Consider the following 27,332-nt stretch of genomic DNA (forward strand, 5'->3'; position numbering starts at 1 on the left):
CTGTGTTCTGCTACAGTGGTCTGATCCTCATCTGTGTCTCTGTGTTCTGCTACAGTGGTCTGATCCTCATCTGTGTCTCTGTGTTCTGCTACAGTGGTCTGATCCTCATCTGTGTCTCTGTGTTCTACTGCAGTGGTCTGATCCTCATCTGTGTCTCTGTGTTCTGCTACAGTGGTCTGATCCTCATCTGTGTCTCTGTGTTCTGCTACAGTGGTCTGATCATCATCTGTATCTCTGTGTTCTGCTGCAGTGGTCTGATCCTCACCTGTGTCTCTGTGTTCTGCTACAGTGGTCTGATCCTCATCTGTGTCTCTGTGTTCTGCTACAGTGGTCTGATCCTCATCTGTGTCTCTGTGTTCTGCTACAGTGGTCTGATCCTCATCTGTGTCTCTGTGTTCTACTGCAGTGGTCTGATCCTCATCTGTGTCTCTGTGTTCTACTGCAGTGGTCTGATCCTCATCTGTGTCTCTGTGTTCTACTACAGTGGTCTGATCCTCATCTGTGTCTCTGTGTTCTACTACAGTGGTCTGATCCTCATCTGTGTCTCTGTGTTCTACTGCAGTGGTCTGGTCCTCATCTGTGTCTCTGTGTTCTACTACAGTGGTCTGATCATCTGTGTCTCTGTGTTCTGCTACAGTGGTCTGATCATCATCTGTGTCTCTGTGTTCTGCTACAGTGGTCTGATCCTCATCTGTGTCTGTGTTCTGCTGCAGTGGTCTGATCCTCATCTGTGTCTCTGTGTTCTGCTACAGTGGTCTGATCCTCATCTGTGTCTCTGTGTTCTGCTACAGTGGTCTGATCATCACCTGTGTCTCTGTGTTCTGCTACAGTGGTCTGATCCTCATCTGTGTCTCTGTGTTCTACTACAGTGGTCTGATCCTCATCTGTGTCTCTGTGTTCTGCTACAGTGGTCTGATCCTCATCTGTGTCTCTGTGTTCTGCTACAGTGGTCTGATCCTCATCTGTGTCTCTGTGTTCTGCTACAGTGGTCTGATCCTCATCTGTGTCTCTGTGTTCTGCTACAGTGGTCTGATCATCTGTGTCTCTGTGTTCTGCTACAGTGGTCTGATCCTCATCTGTGTCTCTGTGTTCTACTACAGTGGTCTGATCCTCATCTGTGTCTCTGTGTTCTGCTACAGTGGTCTGATCATCTGTGTCTCTGTGTTCTACTACAGTGGTCTGATCCTCATCTGTGTCTCTGTGTTCTACTACAGTGGTCTGATCCTCATCTGTGTCTCTGTGTTCTGCTGCAGTGGTCTGATCCTCATCTGTGTCTCTGTGTTCTGCTACAGTGGTCTGATCCTGATCTGTGTCTCTGTGTTCTGCTACAGTGGTCTGATCCTGATCTGTGTCTCTGTGTTCTGCTACAGTGGTCTGATCCTCATCTGTGTCTCTGTGTTCTGCTACAGTGGTCTGATCCTCACCTGTGTCTCTGTGTTCTGCTACAGTGGTCTGATCCTCACCTGTGTCTCTGTGTTCTGCTACAGTGGTCTGATCCTCACCTGTGTCTCTGTGTTCTGCTACAGTGGTCTGATCCTCATCTGTGTCTCTGTGTTCTACTACAGTGGTCTGATCCTCATCTGTGTCTCTGTGTTCTACTACAGTGGTCTGATCCTCATCTGTGTCTCTGTGTTCTGCTACAGTGGTCTGATCCTCATCTGTGTCTCTGTGTTCTGCTACAGTGGTCTGATCCTCATCTGTGTCTCTGTGTTCTACTGCAGTGGTCTGATCCTCATCTGTGTCTCTGTGTTCTACTGCAGTGGTCTGATCCTCATCTGTGTCTCTGTGTTCTACTACAGTGGTCTGATCATCTGTGTCTGTGTTCTGCTGCAGTGGTCTGATCATCTGTGTCTCTGTAGCTAAATTCCAATACCGCAACTTTCACACTCGCTCACTCTCCTCGCGTCCTCCACTCGCTCCTCGGCTCCGCCCCCAGCGAGGAGGAGAGGAGGAGGAGAGGATTCTATGCGAGGACAGAGTGGTGGTCGAATTTTCCTCTGGAATCGGAATGTACTACGCTGTCATTTCAAAGCGACGGCACATTCCGCGATCACTAATGACGTGTATCAATTCAATTCAATTCAAAGGGCTTTATTGGCATGAGAAAACATACGTTGCCAAAGCAAAAGTGGTGTCACACAGCTGGATCACTGGAACTCCGTCCGAACAGAGCCGTACAGTCTACAGAATAAACAATTCATCATTTTGTACATGTAACCGAGGGTCCGAGGCCAATGTGTATGTATTGGTAACATGTGCAAGGCAAGGCTATTTATTCCTGAAATAGTGAATAAGCGCCAGGATGCGCACACGTATAAATCACCCCCCCCCCCTCCTCCGACAGTCAGTCCTCCTCCGCGGTCTTTGCAAATAACGGACACTATAACAGGAATTAGGTATAGTCTCTCTGACTTACATATTCAGTTCAGTCTACATATAAATAAATAAATGTTTCATTTTTGTCACCGTCATTCATAGCAGTCTGTGCATTCAGGCATGCACAGAGATAAATTTACTATAGCTTTTGAGGTGCGCACAATATAGCCGGCCTAATTTATATATCCTACAGTTATTAACATGCTTATATCACACAACGCAATAAAGCCAGTGGCTTGTTGTGGTCCTTTCACTTTCACATAAGTAGGCTAGATAGTAGGCTACTTTATCATTCTGAAGCTCTATTCATTAAGCGAAAATGTGTCTCTTCAACAAACAGTTGAACAGTGCGTGCATGTGTGTGTTGGCCGTTGGGTCGGCGACTTCAGCCAGTCAGCCGGCCGGGCAGCTAGTGGATGGGGGGGGGTGCACACTGCACAGTATCGGGTTTCATCAGTGTTTTCTGTGCCACATGTGGAGGAGGCGGACTTATGTCACTGGAGAAGGAAAAAAAACATGTACACGTGATGCGGAAATCCGCTGCGAGGAGACAAAATACCCCACCGAGCCTGCACCTGATGTACACTCGCTCTATGCGGTCTCGGAGAGCTCACTCGGCTCCTCCACTCGACTATCCTCTCCTCCTCGATGGAGCGCTTTAACAATCGGAACGTTAACCATTTCCGGGTCACGCTGGAATGACCCCGAGTGACCGAGTGGGAGTGAGCGAGTGTCCGAGATTTTCGGTATTGGAATTTAGCTTCTGTGTTCTGCTACAGTGGTCTGATCCTCATCTGTGTCTCTGTGTTCTGCTACAGTGGTCTGATCCTCATCTGTGTCTCTGTGTTCTGCTACAGTGGTCTGATCCTCATCTGTGTCTCTGTGTTCTACTGCAGTGGTCTGATCCTCATCTGTGTCTCTGTGTTCTGCTACAGTGGTCTGATCCTCATCTGTGTCTCTGTGTTCTGCTACAGTGGTCTGATCATCATCTGTATCTCTGTGTTCTGCTGCAGTGGTCTGATCCTCACCTGTGTCTCTGTGTTCTGCTACAGTGGTCTGATCCTCATCTGTGTCTCTGTGTTCTGCTACAGTGGTCTGATCCTCATCTGTGTCTCTGTGTTCTGCTACAGTGGTCTGATCCTCATCTGTGTCTCTGTGTTCTACTGCAGTGGTCTGATCCTCATCTGTGTCTCTGTGTTCTACTGCAGTGGTCTGATCCTCATCTGTGTCTCTGTGTTCTACTACAGTGGTCTGATCCTCATCTGTGTCTCTGTGTTCTACTACAGTGGTCTGATCCTCATCTGTGTCTGTGTTCTACTGCAGTGGTCTGGTCCTCATCTGTGTCTCTGTGTTCTACTACAGTGGTCTGATCATCTGTGTCTCTGTGTTCTGCTACAGTGGTCTGATCATCATCTGTGTCTCTGTGTTCTGCTACAGTGGTCTGATCCTCATCTGTGTCTGTGTTCTGCTGCAGTGGTCTGATCCTCATCTGTGTCTCTGTGTTCTGCTACAGTGGTCTGATCCTCATCTGTGTCTCTGTGTTCTGCTACAGTGGTCTGATCATCACCTGTGTCTCTGTGTTCTGCTACAGTGGTCTGATCCTCATCTGTGTCTCTGTGTTCTACTACAGTGGTCTGATCCTCATCTGTGTCTCTGTGTTCTGCTACAGTGGTCTGATCCTCATCTGTGTCTCTGTGTTCTGCTACAGTGGTCTGATCCTCATCTGTGTCTCTGTGTTCTGCTACAGTGGTCTGATCCTCATCTGTGTCTCTGTGTTCTGCTACAGTGGTCTGATCATCTGTGTCTCTGTGTTCTGCTACAGTGGTCTGATCCTCATCTGTGTCTCTGTGTTCTACTACAGTGGTCTGATCCTCATCTGTGTCTCTGTGTTCTGCTACAGTGGTCTGATCATCTGTGTCTCTGTGTTCTACTACAGTGGTCTGATCCTCATCTGTGTCTCTGTGTTCTACTACAGTGGTCTGATCCTCATCTGTGTCTCTGTGTTCTGCTGCAGTGGTCTGATCCTCATCTGTGTCTCTGTGTTCTGCTACAGTGGTCTGATCCTGATCTGTGTCTCTGTGTTCTGCTACAGTGGTCTGATCCTGATCTGTGTCTCTGTGTTCTGCTACAGTGGTCTGATCCTCATCTGTGTCTCTGTGTTCTGCTACAGTGGTCTGATCCTCACCTGTGTCTCTGTGTTCTGCTACAGTGGTCTGATCCTCATCTGTGTCTCTGTGTTCTGCTACAGTGGTCTGCTGATCATCGGGGGAGTGGCTGCCAAAGAACAGCTGGCCGTTCTGGAACAAGGAGTGAGTGTCACTTAAAAAAAAAACATTCCTTTTGGGGAGACAAAGCACGCGCCTCCGGGCGAAAACAGCTGATCTACAAGCATCACAACATCACTGGTTGCAAAAGCCATGAGTTTTCTCAAGCCAGAGCTCCGAATTTTGGACGCAAATGCACCTACTGTCCAACTTCATCTGTGCGACTCACAAAATACATTTTGGAGTATCTGTGCGATAGTTTCTGTGGTGCATGTTGTCGAACTGGGGGCCTTCGAGTTAAAATGAACGGCAATTAAAGATATGTAATATCTCACACATTGTGGACTAACCCTCACCTTGACATGAACACAGAGAATACACACATTATGGACAAACCCTCACCTTGACATGAACACAGAGAATACACACATTATGGACAAACCCTCAACTTGACATGAACACAGAGAATACACACATTATGGACTAACCCTCACCTTGACATGAACACAGAGAATACACACATTATGGACAAACCCACACCTCGACATGAACACAGAGAATACACACATTATGGACAAACCCTCACCTTGACATGAACACAGAGAATACACACATTATGGACAAACCCTCACCTTGACATGAACACAGAGAATACACACATTATGGACTAACCCTCACCTTGACATGAACACAGAGAATACACACATTATGGACTAACCCTCACCTTGACATGAACACAGAGAATACACACATTATGGACTAACCCTCACCTTGACATGAACACAGAGAATACACACATTATGGACAGACCCTCACCTTGACATGAACACAGAGAATACACACATTATGGACAAACCCTCACCTTGACATAAACACAGAGAATACACACATTATGGACAAACCCTCACCTTGACATGAACACAGAGAATACACACATTATGGACAAACCCACACCTCGACATGAACACAGAGAATACACACATTATGGACTAACCCTCACCTCGACATGAACACAGAGAATACACACATTATGGACAAACCCTCACCTCGACATGAACACAGAGAATACACACATTATGGACTAACCCTCACCTTGACATGAACACAGAGAATACACACATTATGGACTAACCCTCACCTTGACATGAACACAGAGAATACACACATTATGGACTAACCCTCACCTTGACATGAACACAGAGAATACACACATTATGGACAAACCCTCACCTTGACATGAACACAGAGAATACACACATTATGGACTAACCCTCACCTTGACATGAACACAGAGAATACACACATTATGGACAAACCCTCACCTTGACATGAACACAGAGAATACACACATTATGGACAAACCCTCACCTTGACATGAACACAGAGAATACACACATTATGGACTAACCCTCACCTTGACATGAACACAGAGAATACACACATTATGGACTAACCCTCACCTTGACATGAACACAGAGAATACACACATTATGGACAAACCCTCACCTTGACATGAACACAGAGAATACACACATTATGGACAAACCCTCACCTTGACATGAACACAGAGAATACACACATTATGGACAAACCCTCACCTTGACATGAACACAGAGAATACACACATTATGGACAAACCCTCACCTTGACATGAACACAGAGAATACACACATTATGGACTAACCCTCACCTTGACATGAACACAGAGAATACACACATTATGGACAAACCCTCACCTTGACATGAACACAGAGAATACACACATTATGGACTAACCCTCACCTTGACATGAACACAGAGAATACACACATTATGGACTAACCCTCACCTTGACATGAACACAGAGAATACACACATTATGGACTAACCCTCACCTTGACATGAACACAGAGAATACACACATTATGGACTAACCCTCACCTTGACATGAACACAGAGAATACACACATTATGGACTAACCCTCACCTTGACATGAACACAGAGAATACACACATGGACTAACCCTCACCTTGACATGAACACAGAGAATACACACATTATGGACTAACCCTCACCTTGACATGAACACAGAGAATACACACATTATGGACAAACCCTCACCTTGACATGAACACAGAGAATACACACATTATGGACTAACCCTCACCTTGACATGAACACAGAGAATACACACATTATGGACTAACCCTCACCTTGACATGAACACAGAGAATACACACATTATGGACAAACCCTCACCTTGACATGAACACAGAGAATACACACATTATGGACAAACCCTCACCTTGACATGAACACAGAGAATACACACATTATGGACAAACCCTCACCTTGACATGAACACAGAGAATACACACATTATGGACAAACCCTCACCTTGACATGAACACAGAGAATACACACATTATGGACAAACCCTCACCTTGACATGAACACAGAGAATACACACATTATGGACTAACCCTCACCGTGACATGAACACAGAGAATACACACATTATGGACAAACCCTCACCTTGACATGAACACAGAGAATACACACATTATGGACAAACCCTCACCTTGACATGAACACAGAGAATACACAATTTTTTTTCTTAACTAAAATACTGATGACTATACTGTTTCTCTCCTGTGCGTGCGTGTCTGTCTGTCTGTCTGTCTGTCTGTCTGTCTGTCTGTCTGTCTGTCTGTCTGCAGGTGGACATCGTGGTGGGAACCCCTGGTCGTCTAGATGACCTCATCTCTACAGGGAAACTCAGCCTGGCTCAAGTCCGCTTCCTGGTTCTGGACGAGTGTGTATGTATGCTACGGATGCTTGGACAAATGTCAATGTCTTCTAAATCTAGTCTACCAGGCCTGCAGTAGGCTATGCACTGGACACATGTCTTCTAAATCTAGTCAACCAGGCCTGCAGTAGGCTATGCACTGGACACATGTCTTCAAAATCTAGTCTACCAGGCCTGCAGTATAGGCTATGCACTGGACACATGTCTTCTAAATCTAGTCTACCAGGCCTGCAGTAGGCTATGCACTGGACAAACTCACACGAAATTATTTCCATAAACTAGAAATGCGAGGAATGGCAGAGGGAGAAACGGTATCACAACTCAATCAACTTTAACGACCGTCCGACAGGCGTTTTCATGTGATCGTTTTTTGGGGCGGAGTTTAGCGAAGGGCTATTTTTAGTCGACTAATCGATAGAGGGAGTCTTTGCATGATTCGACTTAGAGATTTGGCCTACATTTCTTTTATATGAACTCATTCTGCGCCATAGCGCCATCTGGTGGAGGGCTCAGAGCACTGACAATATATGGCGAGCACCTTTTGGTTTGAAAGCCGAATTGTCCGGAAACTGAGAGTCAGGAAGTCAAAATCCGCTTTGTAACTTGTCCCGCGAATGTCATTTAATCTGTCTGTCTGTCTGTCTGTCTGTCTGTCTGTCTGTCTGTCTGTCTGTCTGTCTGTCTGTCTGTCTGTCTGTCTGTCTGTCTGTCTGTCTGTCTGTCTGTCTGTCTGTCTGTCTGTCTGTCTGTCCTCCAGGACGGCCTCCTGTCAGCAGGATACACAGACTTCATCAACAGGATCCACAACCAGATCCCTCAGGTCACCTCAGACGGCAAGAGACTGCAGGTAACGACCAGATCCCTCCGTATCCGACAGATATACCTGGCTCTACTGTCCACTGTCTGTCCCTCAGACAGATATACCTGTCTCTACTGTCCACTGGCTGTCCCTCAGACAGATATACCTGTCTCTACTGTCCACTGTCTGTCCCTCAGACAGATATACCTGTCTCTACTGTCCACTGTCTGTCCCTCAGACAGATATACCTGTCTCTTCTGTCCACTGTCTGTCCCTCAGACAGATATACCTGTCTCTACTGTCCACTGTCTGTCCCTCAGACAGATATACCTGTCTCTACTGTCCACTGGCTGTCCCTCAGACAGATATACCTGTCTCTACTGTCCACTGTCTGTCCCTCAGACAGATATACCTGTCTCTACTGTCCACTGTCTGTCCCTCAGACAGATATACCTGTCTCTACTGTCCACTGGCTGTCCCTCAGACAGATATACCTGTCTCTACTGTCCACTGTCTGTCCCTCAGACAGATATACCTGTCTCTACTGTCCACTGGCTGTCCCTCAGACAGATATACCTGTCTCTACTGTCCACTGTCTGTCCCTCAGACAGATATACATGTCTCTACTGTCCACTGTCTGTCCCTCAGACAGATATACCTGTCTCTACTGTCCACTGGCTGTCCCTCAGACAGATATACCTGTCTCTACTGTCCACTGTCTGTCCCTCAGACAGATATACCTGTCTCTACTGTCCACTGTCTGTCCCTCAGTCAGATATACCTGTCTCTACTGTCCACTGTCTGTCCCTCAGACAGATATACCTGTCTCTTCTGTCCACTGTCTGTCCCTCAGACAGATATACCTGGCTCTTCTGTCCACTGTCTGTCCCTCAGACAGATATACCTGTCTCTACTGTCCACTGTCTGTCCCTCAGACAGCTATACCTGTCTCTACTGTCCACTGGCTGTCCCTCAGACAGATATACCTGTCTCTTCTGTCCACTGTCTGTCCCTCAGACGGATATACCTGTCTCTACTGTCCACTGTCTGTCCCTCAGACAGATATACCTGTCTCTTCTGTCCACTGTCTGTCCCTCAGACAGATATACCTGTCTCTACTGTCCACTGGCTGTCCCTCAGACAGATATACCTTTCTCTACTGTCCACTGTCTGTCCCTCAGACAGATATACCTGTCCCTACTGTCCACTGTCTGTCCCTCAGACAGATATACCTGTCCCTACTGTCCACTGTCTGTCCCTCAGACAGATATACCTGTCTCTACTGTCCACTGGCCGTCCCTCAGACAGATATACCTGTCTCTTCTGTCCACTGTCTGTCCCTCAGACAGATATACCTGTCTCTACTGTCCTCTCTGTCCCTCAGACAGATATACCTGTCTCTACTGTCCACTGTCTGTCCCTCAGACAGATATACCTGTCTCTACTGTCCACTGGCTGTCCCTCAGTCGATGACAACTCCACACGTATTTTGCTGCCAAAAATGTGCATTTGGACGCGACCGTTTTGGTTGAGAAATGTAGAACACTGGAACTTGGATTTGTACTTGTGTTTACACACGCACACACACACACACACACACACACACACGCACACGCACACGCACACACAGACAATAGTGGTTCTCAAAGTGGGATCCGGGGAGTCAGAGTTTACAAATGGAACGAAATGGACCCTAACAGGTCCATTTGGTTCCATTTGTACCCTCTCAGAGTTGACATTGATTTTACAATATAAATACAAAATAATAAATTGAGGTCCCTTATATAAATGGCATTAAATGGGGGTCAGTAGCCTAATGCATGTCAAACTGGGTGTCCTTGAAATTAAAATGATGAGAATCACTGCTAGAGCCCTGGCATATATTTTCAAATGGGGGTCTGTGGGCTAACAATTTGGGGTCCTTGCTCCTTGACATGGAAAAGTTTTGAGGCCAACTGACCGGACACACAGAGACACTCACAGTACAATAATAATTGCTTGCTTTGTAAGGCTACTTTCACAATTTCATGTTATATGTATATACAGTATACTCTTATCATACGTCATCATACATCATCTGGCCAAACAATTTGCGTACTTACTTTTGTCTTAGTGGAAATAGGTGGACTCAAAAGAAACATATTGGTGCTTCTTACATTTTGGTCGGTCCTAAAACAATTCTGGTGCTCCTACATTTTTAAACTGGTAGCACCAGTGCTACAAGGTAAGAAAGTTGACACTAATTAGCCCCGTGGACCCCCATTTGAAAACATATTCCAGGGACCCCCATGTGAGAAGATTTTTACGGCTCTAGCAGTGATTCTCAACCTGTTTAATTTAAAGGACCCCCCAGTTTGACATGCCTAATTGCCTATTAGCATAGTAGTATACAGAACACATCCCCATGTAATTGCATTTCTATCTCTGGGACTCCCAATTTATATTGTAAAATCAATGTTATTTTAACTCTGAGAGTGTACAACTGGAAATGTTCCATTTGTACACTCAGTCACAGACCCATAAGGGTCCATTTGGTTCCTAACTATATAATTTAGCTGGGGACCCCCTGGGGGTCCCCGGACCCCACTTTGTGAACCACTGATATAGCCTACTATACTGTAATTGCTTAGGTCAAAGCTGTTTTACATGTACCGTTACTCACTAGTATGTATTTTTTATTCATGTCTATATATTTTTATTATCGGTTATCGTATCGGTATCGGTCTTGAGAAGCAAGAAGTTATCTGTTTCAAAAAATCAATATCGTGCATCCCTAGTTATTGATGGTGGATTCAAATTCTTTATATACATACATTTATTGCATTTTTATAGCGCTTTTCCAAGTGCTCAAAGCGCTTTACAATGGTTCATTCATTCATACATTGGGAGGTGAAGGTTCATTCATTCATACATTGGGAGGTGAAGGTTCATTCATTCATACGTCGTGAGGTGAAGGTTCATTCATTCATACATTGGGAGGTGAAGGTTCATTCATTCATACATTGGGAGGTGAAGCGGCGAACAGTCGACGCCAGCGTCCTCACTTCCCCACATTCACACACCGACGGTGGCGAGCTCACACCGACCGACTCACTGGAGGCGATGTGGGGTTCAGTGTCTTGCTCAAGGACATTTCGACATGTGGACAGGAGGAGGAGCCGGGATTCGAACCGCCGACCCAGGGATCATTGGACGACCTGCTCTACCTCCTGAGCCACAGACGCCCTACTAATCAACTCTGTCTCTGTCTCTCTGTCTCTGTCTCTCTGTGTCTCTGTCTGTCTCTCTCTGTCTCTGTCTGTCTCTCTCTGTCTCTGTCTCTGTCTGTCTCTCTCTGTCTCTGTCTCTGTCTCTCTCTGTCTCTGTCTCTCTCTGTCTGTCTCTGTCTGTCTGTCTGTCTCTCTCTCTCTCTCTCTCCCTCTCTCTCTGTGTCTCTCTCCCCCCGGTGGTCAGGTGATCGTGTGTTCGGCCACCCTCCACTCGTTCGAGGTGAAGAAGCTGTCGGAGCGCCTCATGCACTTCCCCACCTGGGTGGATCTGAAGGGGGAGGACTCTGTCCCCGAGACGGTCCACCACGTGGTGGTCCCCGTCAGCCCCAAACTGGACCGGCTGTGGGAGCGGCTGGGGAAGAGCCACGTCCGGGTACCGTACCCTAATGTTACCCTAACCCATTCTGACCTGAGATCAGATTCTATAAACGCCTTCTACATCCTGACAGTTTTCTGAAAAAGCTATGTTTCTATGTCAGTCGTTCTTCGATTAAAAAAAAATAGCAGACCTACAAGCTCATAGCGCGCCACTCGGTGGCGCGATATGAGCTTGTAGATTTTTAAATTTAAATATTTTTAAATAGCTAAAGCATAACGTAATTCTAACACCAAAATGGGTTCCCGTATAGAATGGGTTAAACCCATGTCCGGGTACCACTTTGAAGCACTGTTTCTGGTGTAGTTTTTAGTAATGCCTGAGTTTACGCTCTGTTTCATGCTAAAAAATAGCAGATCTACAAGCTCGCAACGCTTATTCTGAGCAAGTATGTGACTGTCTTTCTCTTTCACTCTCTGTGTGTGCGTGCGTGCGTGTGTGCTACAGACGGACGAGGTCCATGCCAAAGACAACACCAGACCAGGAGCCAACTCTGCAGGTGAGAATCACCTTAAATCACCCCTCAACTCTTTCTGTCAGACACAGTAGAGGGCTGAAATCACCCCTCAACTCTTTCTGTCAGACACAGTAGAGGGCTGAAATCACCCCTCAACTCTTTCTGTCAGACACAGTAGAGGGCCTAAATCACCCCTCAACTCTTTCTGTCAGACACAGTAGAGGGCTGAAATCACCCCTCAACTCTTTCTGTCAGACACAGTAGAGGGCTGAAATCACCCCTCAACTCTATCTGTCAGACACAGTAGAGGGCTGAAATCACCCCTCAACTCTTTCTGTCAGACACAGTAGAGGGCTGAAATCACCCCTCAACTCTTTCTGTCAGACACAGTAGAGGGCTGAAATCACCCCTCAACTCTATCTGTCAGACACAGTAGAGGGCCTCGATCACCCCTCAACTCTATCTGTCAGACACAGTAGAGGGCCTAAATCACCCCTCAACTCTATCTGTCAGACACAGTAATAATAATAATAATAAACTTTATTTGTATAGCAGTTTCATACATAAAATGCAGCTCAAAGTGCTTCACAGGGCAGGACACAAAAATAAAATACAATAAAACACAAGTAGTTAAAATGATAGAACAATAGCAGAGAACAAAACCGAGTATAAGAACATAAAATAAATAAAAACACATAAAATAAATAAAACTCAACTAAAAGCAAGGGTGAAGAGGTGAGTCTTGAGTTGAGATTTAAAAATGTCTACAGAGGGTGCGTGTCTGAGCTCGAATGGAAGTTTATTCCAGGCTGTTGGGCCATAGAAGCAAAAAGCTGCCTCACCGTACTTTTTTGTGCACATACCTTTAGGCACTTCAAGTAGGCCAGCGTTGGAGGACCTGAGGGGGCGGCTAGGGACATATCTAGGTAGGCAGTCACGGAGGTACGGAGGTGCGAGACCATTGAGAGCTTTATAGACAAGTAACAGAATTTTAAAGTCAATCCTGAAAACAACCGGAAGCCAGTGCAGTGATGCCAAAACTGGAGTAATATGTTCTCTCATCCTAGTTCTAGTTAAAACTCTGGCTGCTGCATTTTGGACAAGTTGTAATCTGTCAGTCGCTTTCTTAGGGAGTCCTGAAAAGAGTGCATTGCAGTAGTCAAGCCGAGAAAAAACAAAGGCGTGGATTAGCGTTTTTGCATCGTCCAAGGACAAATAGGATCTGATCCGTGCAATATTTCTAAGGTGAAAAAAAGCAATCTTGGTAACATGATTAATGTGTGAATTAAAATTCAATTCAGAATCAATAATAACCCCCAGGTTCTTTACTGTACTGTTACCTTCTACAGTCAGGTTGCCAAGTCTGCCAATTATTGATTCTCTTTGCTCGCTAGAACCGATTATGAGAACTTCCGTCTTATCCTCATTCAGTTTGAGAAAGTTCTCACTCATCCAACACTTGATGCCAGACAGACAGGTCAACAGCGGGTCCAAAGCACAGGGATCGTCTGGGGCCACAGAAAGATATAGTTGGGTATCATCAGCATAGAAATGAAAATTGACACCGTGATTGGTAATGAGTTCACCCAATGGCAGAATGTACAAGGAGAACAGCAGAGGACCAAGAATCGAGCCCTGTGGGACACCAGAACTGATGTCGTGTTTGTCTGAGTCAAACTCGGCTAGATTGACAAAGTAACTTCTGTTTGAAAGGTAGGAGGAGAACCAGGACAGGGCCGTACCAGACAGGCCTATCCAGTGCTCCAGACGCTGTATTAAAATTGAATGATCAATCGTGTCAAATGCAGCCGTTAAATCTAACAGTAGGAGAACGGATACATGTTTCTTGTCAGCAGACACCCTAAGATCATTCATTACTTTTACAAGGGCAGTTTCTGTGCTATGATTTTTCCTAAAGCCAGATTGGAATTTGTTGTGCACATCATTGCTCTGTAGAAATACGTCCAATTGATGAGAGATGCATTTCTCCAAAACCTTGCCCAGAAAGGGCAGATTCGAAATGGGTCGATAGTTACCCAAAACAGAGGGATCCAGATTATGTTTCTTTAGTAGGGGCCTGACTACGGCCGTCTTCAGAGAGTCTGGGAAGACGCCTGTCTGTAGAGAGCTGTTTACTATTTTTAGGATATCTCCAATCACACTGTCTAAGACCTCTTTGAGAAAGGTGGTGGGAATTGTATCCAATGAACAGGAGGAAGATGTCATCTGTGATATGGTTTTGCGGAGTTCGTCTTCATCAATTGCGCAAAACGATAATAGGCTCCCCCTGGAGAGATCTACCCTGGGACCGTTAGCTGCTGTTTGAAGGTTTGCACTAGCAACAGCACCATTCAAAATATCAGCTCTAATGTTAAAGATTTTGTTATCAAAAAAGCATGCAAACTCATTACACTTAGCTTTAGAGGCCGGGAATGACTGCTTGTAGGACTGGGGGGGGTTTAAAAGTCGATCAATGGTAGAGAATAGGACTCTGGCATTTGTCTTGTTCTCGTTAATAATGCCAGAGAAATATGCCTGCCTTGCTAGACGCAGGGCTTTGTTATAGGCGACTGTTGACTTTTTAAGAATCTCTAGGTGGGTGGTGAGTTTATTTTTTCTCCAAGCTCGCTCAGCTCTACGACATTCTTGCTTCAGTGAGCGTGTATGCTCATTTAACCAGGGCGTTACTCTGGTGTTATGTTTCTTTTTTGTTTTCAAAGGAGCCACTATATCAAGAGCTGACTCTAGTTTAAGATTAAAAATTTGAACCAGATCATTTACTGGGGGAGTATCGGGCAGGGGGGGGCCCAGATGACGAGGGAACTCGTCAGCTGCAGAAGAGCTAAAAAAGCGCTTTGTTATGGTATATTCTGTGATGTTTTCCTCTAGATCAGAGGCAGTCATATTAAAACACAGCAAATAGTGGTCTGATAGCTCAGGCCTTTCAATAGTCCTTTCCACAGTGATGTTCACCCCTCTAGAAATCACCAGGTCCAGAGTGTGCCCATGTTTATGTGTAGGCCCAACAACATGTTGGATAAACTCAAAGGAATGCAATAACTCTAAGAAACCCATAGCCACAGCATCTGTAGCATCATCCAGGTGCAGATTAAGATCACCTGTGATAAGAGTTCTGTCATAGTTAGTGGAGCAGATAGATAAAAGTTCTGATATTTCTGTTAGAAATATTGCTTTACTGCATTTTGGAGGGCGATAAATGCTAATCATTGGCATGGAGGATTTACCAAGTAATATAGTGGCCTGGTATTCAAAGGATGTAAAGCTACCCAGGGTCAGAGCCTTGAATTTTAATGTGTCTGAAAAAATTATTGCCAGTCCACCTCCTTTCTTAGCCTCACGAACAGAGTGAATAAAACTGTAGTTTGGGGGACAGGCTGGCGCTAGGAGAAAAGCTCCATCCGAGCCAAGCCATGTCTCTGTTAGAAGTAGTAGAGGGCTGAAATCACCCCTCAACTCTATCTGTCAGACACAGTAGAGGGCCTAAATCACCCCTCAACTCTTATCTGTCAGACACAGTAGAGGGCTGAAATCACCCCTCAACTCAGTAGAGGGCTGAAATCACCCCTCAACTCTATCTGTCAGACAAAGGGTTCCCCAATTCATTTTATTAATTATCTTTTTGCGTGGCCTTGCCCTAACCCATCCTAAAGTGCTCATTGGTTGCCCTAACCCATCCTAGAGTGCTCATTGGTTGCCCTAACCCATCCTAGAGTGCTCATTGGTTGCCCTACCCCATCCTAGAGTGCTCATTGGTTGCCCTTACGGCCTAACCCATCCTAGAGTGCTCATTGGTTGCCCTAACCCATCCTAGAGTGCTCATTGGTTGCCCTAACCCATCCTAGAGTGCTCATTGGTTGCCCTGCCCCTAACTAACCCATCCTAGAGTCTGTACAGTTTCAATGTAAACATGCTGTATGTGTTGATGTTGTCATGTTTGCACTGCTGATTGGCTATTCGTTTATTTAATACCTCGCGTTAACCTACTGTAAATGGATCTGGATTGAGTGTGTGCTTACTGTAAATGGATCTGGATTGAGTGTGTCTGCTTACTGTAAACGGATCTGGATTGAGTGTCTGCTTACTGTAAACTGATCTTGATTGAGAGTGTCTGCTAAATTGTGCTGCACGATTAATCAAAATAATTATTTTGAAGTGTGTGTGTGTGTGTGTGTGTGTGTGTGTGTGTGTGTGTGTGTGTGTGTGTGTGTGTGTGTGTGCGCACAGAGATGTGGTCGGAGGCCATCAAAGTTCTTAAAGGGGAATACACGGTCCGAGCCATCAGCGAACACAAGATGGAGCAGGCCATCATCTTCTGTAGGACCAAGATCGACTGTGACAACATGGAGCAGTACTTTATCCAGCAGGGCGGAGGTATTACTACTCTATTACTATTACTGTGACAACATGGAGCAGTTCTTTATCCAGCAGGGCGGAGGTATTAATACTCTATTACTATTACTACTCTATTACTATTACTGTGACAACATGGAGCAGTACTTTATCCAGCAAGGAGGAGGTATTAATACTCTATTACTATTACTGTGACAACATGGAGCAGTACTTTATCCAGCAAGGAGGAGGTATTAATACTCTATTACTATTACTGTGACAACATGGAGCAGTACTTTATCCAGCAAGGAGGAGGTATTAATACTCTATTACTATTACTATGACAACATGGAGCAGTACTTTATCCAGCAAGGAGGAGGTATTACTACTCTATAGGGCTGTCCCCGACTAAGGATTTGTATAGTCGACTGATAGATGAATACATTTGCTGTTAGTCGACTAATAGTCGACTGCCCCAAAAAATTGTATATAAAAATACAATATTTACAAAAATATACAAAGATATTGTATTATTCCACTAGGTCTGTGGGGGACATAAACACATTTGAACTTTCTTTTTTTTTAACAACTGAGAGGCTTGTCATTAGCCAGATTGAGCACAGCAGGTGAGGTTGAGATTCTGGCGTCTATCAGGCCAGCGCACTGTCTGTGCGATTCAAGTCACAGGCAGTGGCACATTGCCACACAGGCAGACACACTCCACATGCACATTGGAGATTTGAACAGTCAGAATGTTCAAATGTGTTTATGTCCCCCACAGACCTAGTGGAATAATAAAATATTTTTGTATATTTTTGTAAATATTGTATTTTTATATACAATTTTTTTTTGGGTCAATTGTTTTTGTGATGAACATCGACTAAGAGGTGGTCAGTCGACTGAGACCCGTTCCGATCGATTAGTCGACTATTCGACTAATCGAGGTCAGCCCTACTACTCTATTACTATTACTGTGACAACATGGAGCAGTACTTCAGTACAGAGTGGATTGGACACATTGTGTGTGTGTGTGTGTGTGTGTGTGTGTGTGTGTGTGTGTGTGTGTGTGTGTGTGTGTGTGTGTGTGTGTGTGTGTGTGTGTGTGTGTGTGTGTGTGTGTGTGTCGTAGGTCCAGACAGTAAGAAGGAACACCAGTTCTCCTGTGTGTGTCTGCACGGAGACAGAAAGCCCAACGAGAGAAAGACCAACTTGGATCGCTTCAAGGTAAAACACAACATACATATAGGATGAATAAACACAAATACAGTTCATAAAGAACCTTAAAAACACAACATTAGCTGATTCTATACATAGGACATCTGAGAACGTCATAAGGACCCCGAAATATTAGTACTATTGACGTGTGAGGACGTCCTAGCGACGTCCCAGCGACGCTGGGCGAGATAAGAATATTCAGAATTTTCCCTTTTTTTTTTTTTTGGCATTTCGCTTTTCGCTTGCCGTATGCTAACGCTCAGTGCAACTATTAGCTTGTCATTGACTCCCATGTTAGCGCGGCGGAAAGAATGACTCGTATCTCCTAATCCAGGGCGCTCTCCATGGTGATGAATAGAGCGATATGCTGGCGCTTCATTTCTGCTCCTCATCCGTCTCTCCCGCAAAATATGAACGCTTTTTGGAGCGTAAAACAATATATTAAGATGATCGGGGATGTGAGGTCCCTTTGTAAAGTCAACTTTTTTAGGCAAGTGTTTCCTGTTTCATGGCTTTCAAAGTAAAAGCGATCAGACAACTCTGGCACTCTATAGCCTTTATTTTGAAGGCACTTCCTGTACTAAATGTGTTAGGGGGGGACGATCTAGGTTCACACTAGAAGTGCATTTTGCATCCCAAAACACAGTTTATAGTTACGGGACGCAATAAAACAATAAAACCTCTGAATCCACGGGGACGCTCTACTGTACTACTGTACTGTTTTTATATTCTAGTTTATTTTGCTAGCTTTAGTTATAATAATCATTTCTTCTTCTGTTTTCTACATGGATAATATAACCACATTCTAACCATCTAAAATCAAATTGGAGTTAAATGCTGCAATATGACTCTTAACGTCGTTGGAAGTGGGACTCATAAAATATCCCTGGGACTCATTTCTAAAAGACCATCTCTGCATCCTGGGACTCATTTCTAAAAAGACCATCCCTGCATCCTGGGACTCATTTCTAAAAGACCATCCCTGCATCCTGGGACTCATTTCTAAAAGGACCATCCCTGCATCCTGGGACTCATTTCTAAAAAGACCATCCCTGCATCCTGGGACTCATTTCTAAAAAGACCATCCCTGCATCCTGGGACTCATTTCTAAAAAGACCATCCCTGCATCCTGGGACTCATCTCTAAAAGACCATCCCTGCATCCTGGGACTCATCTCTAAAAAGACCATCCCTGCATCCTGGGACTCATTTCTAAAAAGACCATCCCTGCATCCTGGGACTCATTTCTAAAAGACCATCCCTGCATCCTGGGACTCATTTCTAAAAAGACCATCCCTGCATCCTGGGACTCATCTCTAAAAGACCATCCCTGCATCCTGGGACTCATCTCTAAAAGACCATCCCTGCATCCTGGGACTCATTTCTAAAAGACCATCCCTGCATCCTGGGACTCATTTCTAAAAGACCATCCCTGCATCCTGGGACTCATTTCTAAAAGACCATCCCTGCATCCTGGGACTCATTTCTAAAAAGACCATCCCTGCATCCTGGGACTCATTTCTAAAAGACCATCCCTGCATCCTGGGACTCATTTCTAAAAGACCATCCCTGCATCCTGGGACTCATTTCTAAAAGACCATCCCTGCATCCTGGGACTCATTTCTAAAAGACCATCCCTGCATCCTGGGACTCATTTCTAAAAAGACCATCCCTGCATCCTGGGACTCATTTCTAAAAGACCATCCCTGCATCCTGGGACTCATTTCTAAAAGACCATCCCTGCATCCTGGGACTCATTTCTAAAAGACCATCCCTGCATCCTGGGACTCATTTCTAAAAGACCATCCCTGCATCCTGGGACTCATTAACCTATTTACATCACTGGAAGTGTTGTGGCCAGTCGGTGTGGAATGCTGAGTTCAGGTCTTCTAGGTTCACACATTCATAATAATAATAATAATAAAACTTTATTTGTATAGCACCTTTCATGACATAAAATGCAGTGCTTTACAGAGCAATGGAGTTTTTTTTTAAGGCAACGACATTAAAAAACAAGTAGTAATGCAATACAGTGAGGACATGAATAACAAAAAATTAAAGATCAATTAAAAGCAATGTTGTAGAAGTGCAGGGTCTTGAGCTGTGCTTTAAAATGTCTACAGAGGCTGCCTGTCGAAGGTACAGTGGGAGCTTGTTCCATGCCGTCGGCCCCTAGAAGCAAAAAACTGCTTCCCCGTATTTTTTAGTTGCCATTTTTTTAGGCAAAGCGAGCAGGCCAGCAGTGGAAGACCTTAGGGGGCGGTTTGGCACATATTTAGGCAGGCACTAGAAGTGTTGTGGCCAGTCGGTGTGGAATGCTGAGTTCAGGTCTTCTAGGATCAGTCGGTGTGGAATGCTGAGTTCAGGTCTTCTAGGATCAGTATGTGTGGAACGCTGAGTTCAGGTCTTCTAGGATCAGTCGGTGTGGAATGCTGAGTTCAGGTCTTCTAGGATCAGTCGGTGTGGAACGCTGAGTTCAGGTCTTCTAGGATCAGTCGGTGTGGAATGCTGAGTTCAGGTCTTCTAGGATCAGTCGGTGTGGAACGCTGAGTTCAGGTCTTCTAGGATCAGTCGGTGAGTTCAGGTCTTCTAGGGTCAGTCGGTGTGGAATCCTGAGTTCAGGTCTTGTTGCATCATGTGTTTCTCCTCAGAGAAAAGAAGTCCGTCTCCTGATCTGTACAGACGTGGCTGCCAGAGGCATCGACATCCACGGCGTTCCCTTTGGTGAGTGCCACGGGGCAGCACGTCCCCTAGAGCCTACACACACACACACACACACACACACACACACACACACACACACACACACTCACTGTTATGGATGTTATGGATGTTAACTGTTATGGATCTGTCTCTGCAGTGATCAACGTCACCCTCCCAGACGAGAAGCAGAACTACGTGCATCGCATCGGCAGAGTGGGCCGAGCCGAAAGGTTGGTCTGTGTGGGCCATATGCTAATGAGTGGACCATCTGTTAATGTGTGTATATGGGTGGACCTATATGTTAATGAGTGTCTATGGGTGGACCTATATGTTAATGAGTGTATATGGGTGGACCCACATCTCATTGGCTAATCTTGTCCCTCTCAATCTGACAGGATGGGATTGGCCATCTCTCTGGTTGCCATGGAGAAAGAGAAGGTATGTTGTATTTTAAACCCTTTACCCCTAAACTACTGTTAAACCCTTAACCCCTAAACTACTGTTAAACCCTTTACCCCTAAACTACTGCTAAACCCTTTACCCCTAAACTACTGCTAAACCCTTAACCCCTAAACTACTGCTAAACCCTTTACCCCTAAACTACTGTTAAACCCTTTACCCCTAAACTACTGTTAAACCCTTTACCCCTAAACTACTGTTAAACCCTTAACCCCTAAACTACTGCTAAACCCTTAACCCCTAAACTACTGTTAAACCCTTTACCCCTAAACTACTGTTAAACCCTTAACCCCTAAACTACTGCTAAACCCTTTACCCCTAAACTACTGTTAAACCCTTTACCCCTAAACTACTGCTAAACCCTTTACCCCTAAACTACTGTTAAACCCTTTACCCCTAAACTACTGTTAAACCCTTTACCCCTAAACTACTGCTAAACCCTTTACCCCTAAACTACTGCTAAACCCTTTACCCCTAAACTACTGCTAAACCCTTTACCCCTAAACTACTGTTAAACCCTTTACCCCTAAACTACTGTTAAACCCTTAACCCCTAAACTACTGTTAAACCCTTTACCCCTAAACTACTGTTAAACCCTTTACCCCTAAACTACTGCTAAACCCTTTACCCCTAAACTACTGCTAAACCCTTTACCCCTAAACTACTGCTAAACCCTTTACCCCTAAACTACTGCTAAACCCTTTACCCCTAAACTACTGCTAAACCCTTTACCCCTAAACTACTGCTAAACCCTTTACCCCTAAACTACTGTTAAACCCTTTACCCCTAAACTACTGCTAAACCCTTTACCCCTAAACTACTGTTAAACCCTTTACCCCTAAACTACTGTTAAACCCTTTACCCCTAAACTACTGCTAAACCCTTTACCCCTAAACTACTGCTAAACCCTTTACCCCTAAACTACTGCTAAACCCTTTACCCCTAAACTACTGTTAAACCCTTTACCCCTAAACTACTGTTAAACCCTTAACCCCTAAACTACTGTTAAACCCTTTACCCCTAAACTACTGCTAAACCCTTTACCCCTAAACTACTGCTAAACCCTTTACCCCTAAACTACTGCTAAACCCTTTACCCCTAAACTACTGCTAAACCCTTTACCCCTAAACTACTGCTAAACCCTTTACCCCTAAACTACTGCTAAACCCTTTACCCCTAAACTACTGCTAAACCCTTTACCCCTAAACTACTGCTAAACCCTTCACCCCTAAACTACTGTTAAACCCTTTACCCCTAAACTACTGTTAAACCCTTAACCCCTAAACTACTGCTAATGGTAACGGGTGTATTCGTACATGTGTATGCGTGTATTACCATGGTGACGGGTGTATTCATACAACAGGTGTGGTACCATGTGTGCGCCAACCGAGGCAGAGGCTGCTACAACACTCGACTGAAGGACGACGGAGGCTGTACCATCTGGTACAACGAGAAAGAGGTATAGTACATGCATAAGTACATCTGGTACAATGAGAAAGAGGTATAGTACATGTATACTACGCTTACCGCCATTGCCGTTGGTTAATGGCCATTGCGCTTTTTATAGCGCTTTCGATCGAACAGGCCATAATGCTACTTGCGTTAGCATCGGGTAGCTACCTGTTGTTGTCGTCATGACAATGGGTCGCCCGTCTTAGATCGTCGTCGCCGTAATAATCCATTCCATCGGTTTCTTTCAATCGCCTGTATCTCCTGTTCCTTGTGCCAGAGGGCGACGTTGGCACAGAGTGGGCGCTGTGGAGCCCTCAGAGGGCGCTGTGGAGCCCTCCATAGCATCCATCTTATAAACGAGGCCCTGTCCAGGACTTGTTTCGCGTCCTAGTTTGTGTTCACTTCCGGAAGTCTGGAAATGTGGCTTTTAAAAATAAGAGCTCAACTGGGAAAAATGCTGGCGTGACTCGTCTCTCCTCTCCTCTCCTCTCCTCTCCTCTCCTCTCCTCTCCTCTCCTCTCCTCTCCTCTCCTCTCCTCTCCTCTCCTCTCCTCTCCTCTCCTCTCCTCTCCTCTCCTCTCCTCTCCTCTCCTCTCCTCTCCTCTCCTCTCCTCTCCTCTCCTCTCCTCTCCTCTCCTCTCCTCTCCTCTCCTCTCCTCTCCTCTCCTCTCCTCTCCTCTCCTCTCCCCTCCCCTCCTCTCCCCTCCCCTCCCCTCCTCTCCTCTCCTCTCCTCTCCTCTCCTCTCTCTCTCCTTCTCTCTCCTCTCTCTCTCTCTCCCCCCTCTCCTCTCTCTCTCTCTCTCTCTCTCTCCCCCCTATCTCTCCTCTCTCTCTCCCCCCTCTCCTCTCTCTCTCTCTCTCTCTCTCCCCCCCCTCTCCTCTCTCCTCTCCTCTCTCTCCCCCCCCCTCTCCTCCCTCTCTCTCTCCCTCTCTCTCTCTCCCCCCTATCCCTCCTCTCTCTCTCCCCCCCTCTCCTCTCTCCCTCTCTCTCTCTCTCCCCCCTCTCCTCCCTCTCTCTCTCCCTCTCTCTCTCTCCCCCCTATCCCTCCTCTCTCTCTCCCCCCCTCTCCTCTCTCCCTCTCTCTCTCTCTCCCCCCTCTCCTCCCTCTCTCTCTCCCTCTCTCTCTCTCCCCCCTATCCCTCCTCTCTCTCCCCCCCTCTCCTCCCCCCTCCCCAGCTGTTGTCAGACATTGAGGAGCACCTAAAGGTCACCATCACTCAGTGTGAGCCCGACATCAAGGTTCCTCTGGATGATTTTGACGGGAAGGTGACGTATGGCCAGAGGAAGGCTACAGCAGGTAGGTTTTGGAATTATCCATATCATTCATTCATTCATATTTTTAGTTATTTCATTTTTTTATGCTTTTTAATCTGAGAACTAGCTGTGACTCTGTCCATGGTGCTGAATTCATGTTGTAGCATTGAGACTAGCTGTGACTCTGTCCATGGTGCTGAATTCATGTTGTAGCATTGAGACTAGCTGTGACTCTGTCCATGGTGCTGAATTCATGTTGTAGCATTGAGACTAGCTGTGACTCTGTCCATGGTGCTGAATTCATGTTGTAGCATTGAGACTAGCTGTGACTCTGTCCATGGTGCTGAATTCATGTTGTAGCATTGAGACTAGTTGTGACTCTGTCCATGGTGCTGAATTCATGTTGTAGCATTGAGACTAGCTGTGACTCTGTCCATGGTTCTGAATCCATGTTATAGCATTGAGACTAGCGGTGACTCTGTCCATGGTTCTGAATTCATGTTGTAGCATTGAGACTAGCTGTGACTCTGTCCATGGTGCTGAATCCATGTTGTAGCATTGAGACTAGCGGTGACTCTGTCCATGGTTCTGAATTCATGTTGTAGCATTGAGACTAGCTGTGACTCTGTCCATGGTGCTGAATCCATGTTGTAGCATTGAGACTAGCTGTGACTCTGTCCATGGTGCTGAATCCATGTTGTAGCATTGAGACTAGCTGTGACTCTGTCCATGGTTCTGAATTCATGTTGTAGCATTGAGACTAGCTGTGACTCTGTCCATGGTGCTGAATCCATGTTGTAGCATTGAGACTAGCTGTGACTCTGTCCATGGTGCTGAAGTCATGTTGTAGCATTGAGACTAGCTGTGACTCTGTCCATGGTGCTGAATTCATGTTGTAGCATTGAGACTAGCGGTGACTCTGTCCATGGTGCTGAATTCATGTTGTAGCATTGAGACTAGCGGTGACTCTGTCCATGGTTCTGAATTCATGTTGTAGCATTGAGACTAGCTGTGACTCTGTCCATGGTGCTGAATCCATGTTGTAGCATTGAGACTAGCTGTGACTCTGTCCATGGTTCTGAATCCATGTTATAGCATTGAGACTAGCTGTGACTCTGTCCATGGTGCTGAATCCATGTTGTAGCATTGAGACTAGCTGTGACTCTGTCCATGGTTCTGAATTCATGTTGTAGCATTGAGACTAGCTGTGACTCTGTCCATGGTGCTGAATTCATGTTGTAGCATTGAGACTAGCTGTGACTCTGTCCATGGTGCTGAATTCATGTTGTAGCATTGAGACTAGCGGTGACTCTGTCCATGGTGCTGAATTCATGTAACGATGTGTTAACGATGCGTGCTCCTTTCAGGTGTCCTCTACAAGGATAACGATGTGTTAACGATGCGGTAACGATGTGTTAACGATGTGTTAACGATGCGTGCCTCTTCCAGGTGGGCTCTATAAGGGCCATGATGTGTTAACGATGTGTTAACGATGTGTTAACGATGCGTGCCTCTTCCAGGTGGGCTCTATAAGGGCCATGATGTGTTAACAATGTGTTAACGATGCGTGCCTCTTCCAGGTGGGCTCTATAAGGGCCATGATGTGTTAACGATGTGTTAACGATGTGTTAACGATGCGTGCCTCTTCCAGGTGGGCAGTATAAGGGCCATGTGGACGTGCTGGCGCCCACCGTCCAGGAGCTGGCCACACTGGAGAGAGAGGCCCAGACCTCCTTCCTTCACCTGGGATACATGCCCAATCAGCTGTTCAGAGCCTTCTGAACACCAGGATGACCTTCTGAACACCAGGATGACCCTCTGAACACCAGGATACATGACGGCCAACCAGGTGTTCAGAGCCCTGATCTGTTATTGTATCGTTAACATGAATTTTGAGAGTGTGAAATTAAACCAAATTGACCTTATTTTATTAACACATTCCCTCCCGTTGGGCGGGATTGTGAGGCAGGAAGTGATGCAATCCATATCTGTAGTCTAAACAGGAAGTGATGCAATCCATATCTGTAGTCTAAGGCTCACAACAGGATGTGGCCGATCGCCAGGAGGATTATTAATATTATTATTATTATTATTATTATTATTATTAATATTATTGTTGTCAGCGCAAGCTTGGATTGATGTTTTATAAGCTCCCAAACATAAACAAAATACAAATATATTATTTTTAAAGCTGGATTAAACTTTAACTCTTTAATCAAATCTCGAGATTGGCACAAATATGGTTAATTTAAATCTTTACCTCTAAGAGAGTGTAACATGTAACCGCATGGATCCGTATTTCACGCTCTCAAAAGTAAAAAAATAAATAAAAAAATAAAAAAATCTGCATAACCTAATTTACAAGAAGTTACACAAAAATGACAAGTCTTCTGCTTTCTCTAACACAAGCCTTTGCAAGCAGGCTAACTTTACAGAAAAATGCTGTTTATTTAGATGCTGATGGAAGTTGTTCAAGAGCTTAATTAAATGTTTATTTCCTTGTGGAGGAGTAATGTAAAAAATGCATTCACAGTTTGAGTTAACGTGACATTTATTATTATTTCCTTTCTGAAATAAAAGTGCAGTTTTCAGTTCATTCTGAGTCCTTCATGTTGAATAACGCCAGCCTGATTCTCAGACTAGCTTTCTTCAAGCTTCAGTCTGTCAGTGTCTCCTGTCTGTCTGAGCCATTTCAACGGGGAGGGGATTAGAATTTCCCTCAACCAATGGTAGCCATTGTTGTTTTCCTTCCTCATGTGTGTTGCGCTGTGTGATGACGCTGAAAACGGGCGCTGATTGGTTGGTCGTTAAACCCACCCCCACCACCACCGATTCTCATTGGATAATACATTTTTGTACCGAAGAAATAATAGGCTCACATGCAGTGCAACACCAGACCAAGAGACGCAGTCCACTCAGATGGAATGGTGCCGCCAGCCACACAGGGCCTCGCAGGCCTCGCGCTAGGCAGCGCTATCTCAGAGGCGGAGCTAAAATGGCAGGGGCGGTTATTAGCGCTACGCACGGCGGCCAGATATTGCATCGCAGTTCGCTGCAGCCCGTTCCGTCGCAGTTGATTTTTCACCTATTTAACCCATTCTGACCTGATTCAGATTCTATAAACGTCTTCTACATCCTGACAGTTTTCTGAAAAAGCGATGTTTCTATGTCAGTCGTTCGATTTTTCAAAAATAGCAGATCTACAAGCTCATATCGTGCCACTCGGTGGCGCGATGCGAGCTTGTAGGTCTGCTATTTGAGCTTTGTCCGCGTTGTGAGCTTGAAGATCGGCCGCGCCACCGCACAACGCATGCAGTGGAATTATACACACGATGGAAACGAAACAAAAACAACTGAACACATGTAGGCTAGTTGAGGCACAACGGCTCCGCTCACAAACAAAACCACTCGTCACTCCAGTGAAGTGAAAAGGTATGCTGTCACGACATTGTAGGACTGTGTGTGGACAAAAGAAAGGTGTTATTTCTAGGGCTGTCAATCGATTAAAATATTTAATCTGAGTCTTAATCGCTGGGTCTTAGAGGGTTAATCACATGATTGTCCATAGT

The 27,332-nt window shown here is 45.4% G+C and overlaps 1 protein-coding gene across 1 annotated transcript in view; it reads left to right on the forward strand.

Moving 5' to 3' along the window:
- The window catches only part of ddx1 (DEAD (Asp-Glu-Ala-Asp) box helicase 1), a 56,055-nt gene extending 29,698 nt beyond the window's left edge, over window positions 1-26,357 (forward strand). Inside the window, exons 14-26 of the mRNA XM_083790753.1 lie at window positions 4,625-4,685; window positions 7,341-7,439; window positions 8,187-8,276; window positions 11,682-11,870; window positions 12,321-12,372; window positions 16,576-16,722; window positions 17,810-17,904; window positions 20,546-20,618; window positions 20,755-20,827; window positions 20,993-21,035; window positions 22,420-22,515; window positions 23,686-23,806; window positions 25,415-26,357. Coding sequence (XP_083646879.1) covers window positions 4,625-4,685; window positions 7,341-7,439; window positions 8,187-8,276; window positions 11,682-11,870; window positions 12,321-12,372; window positions 16,576-16,722; window positions 17,810-17,904; window positions 20,546-20,618; window positions 20,755-20,827; window positions 20,993-21,035; window positions 22,420-22,515; window positions 23,686-23,806; window positions 25,415-25,545 — 1,270 coding nt within the window. The 3' untranslated portion in view covers window positions 25,546-26,357. The remainder of the gene's footprint in view (window positions 1-4,624; window positions 4,686-7,340; window positions 7,440-8,186; window positions 8,277-11,681; window positions 11,871-12,320; window positions 12,373-16,575; window positions 16,723-17,809; window positions 17,905-20,545; window positions 20,619-20,754; window positions 20,828-20,992; window positions 21,036-22,419; window positions 22,516-23,685; window positions 23,807-25,414) is intronic.
- Window positions 26,358-27,332: the final 975 nt, after the last annotated feature.

Source organism: Protomyctophum parallelum (genome assembly GCF_964188405.1).
Source record: "Protomyctophum parallelum genome assembly, chromosome: 19".
NCBI lineage: Eukaryota > Metazoa > Chordata > Actinopteri > Myctophiformes > Myctophidae > Protomyctophum > Protomyctophum parallelum.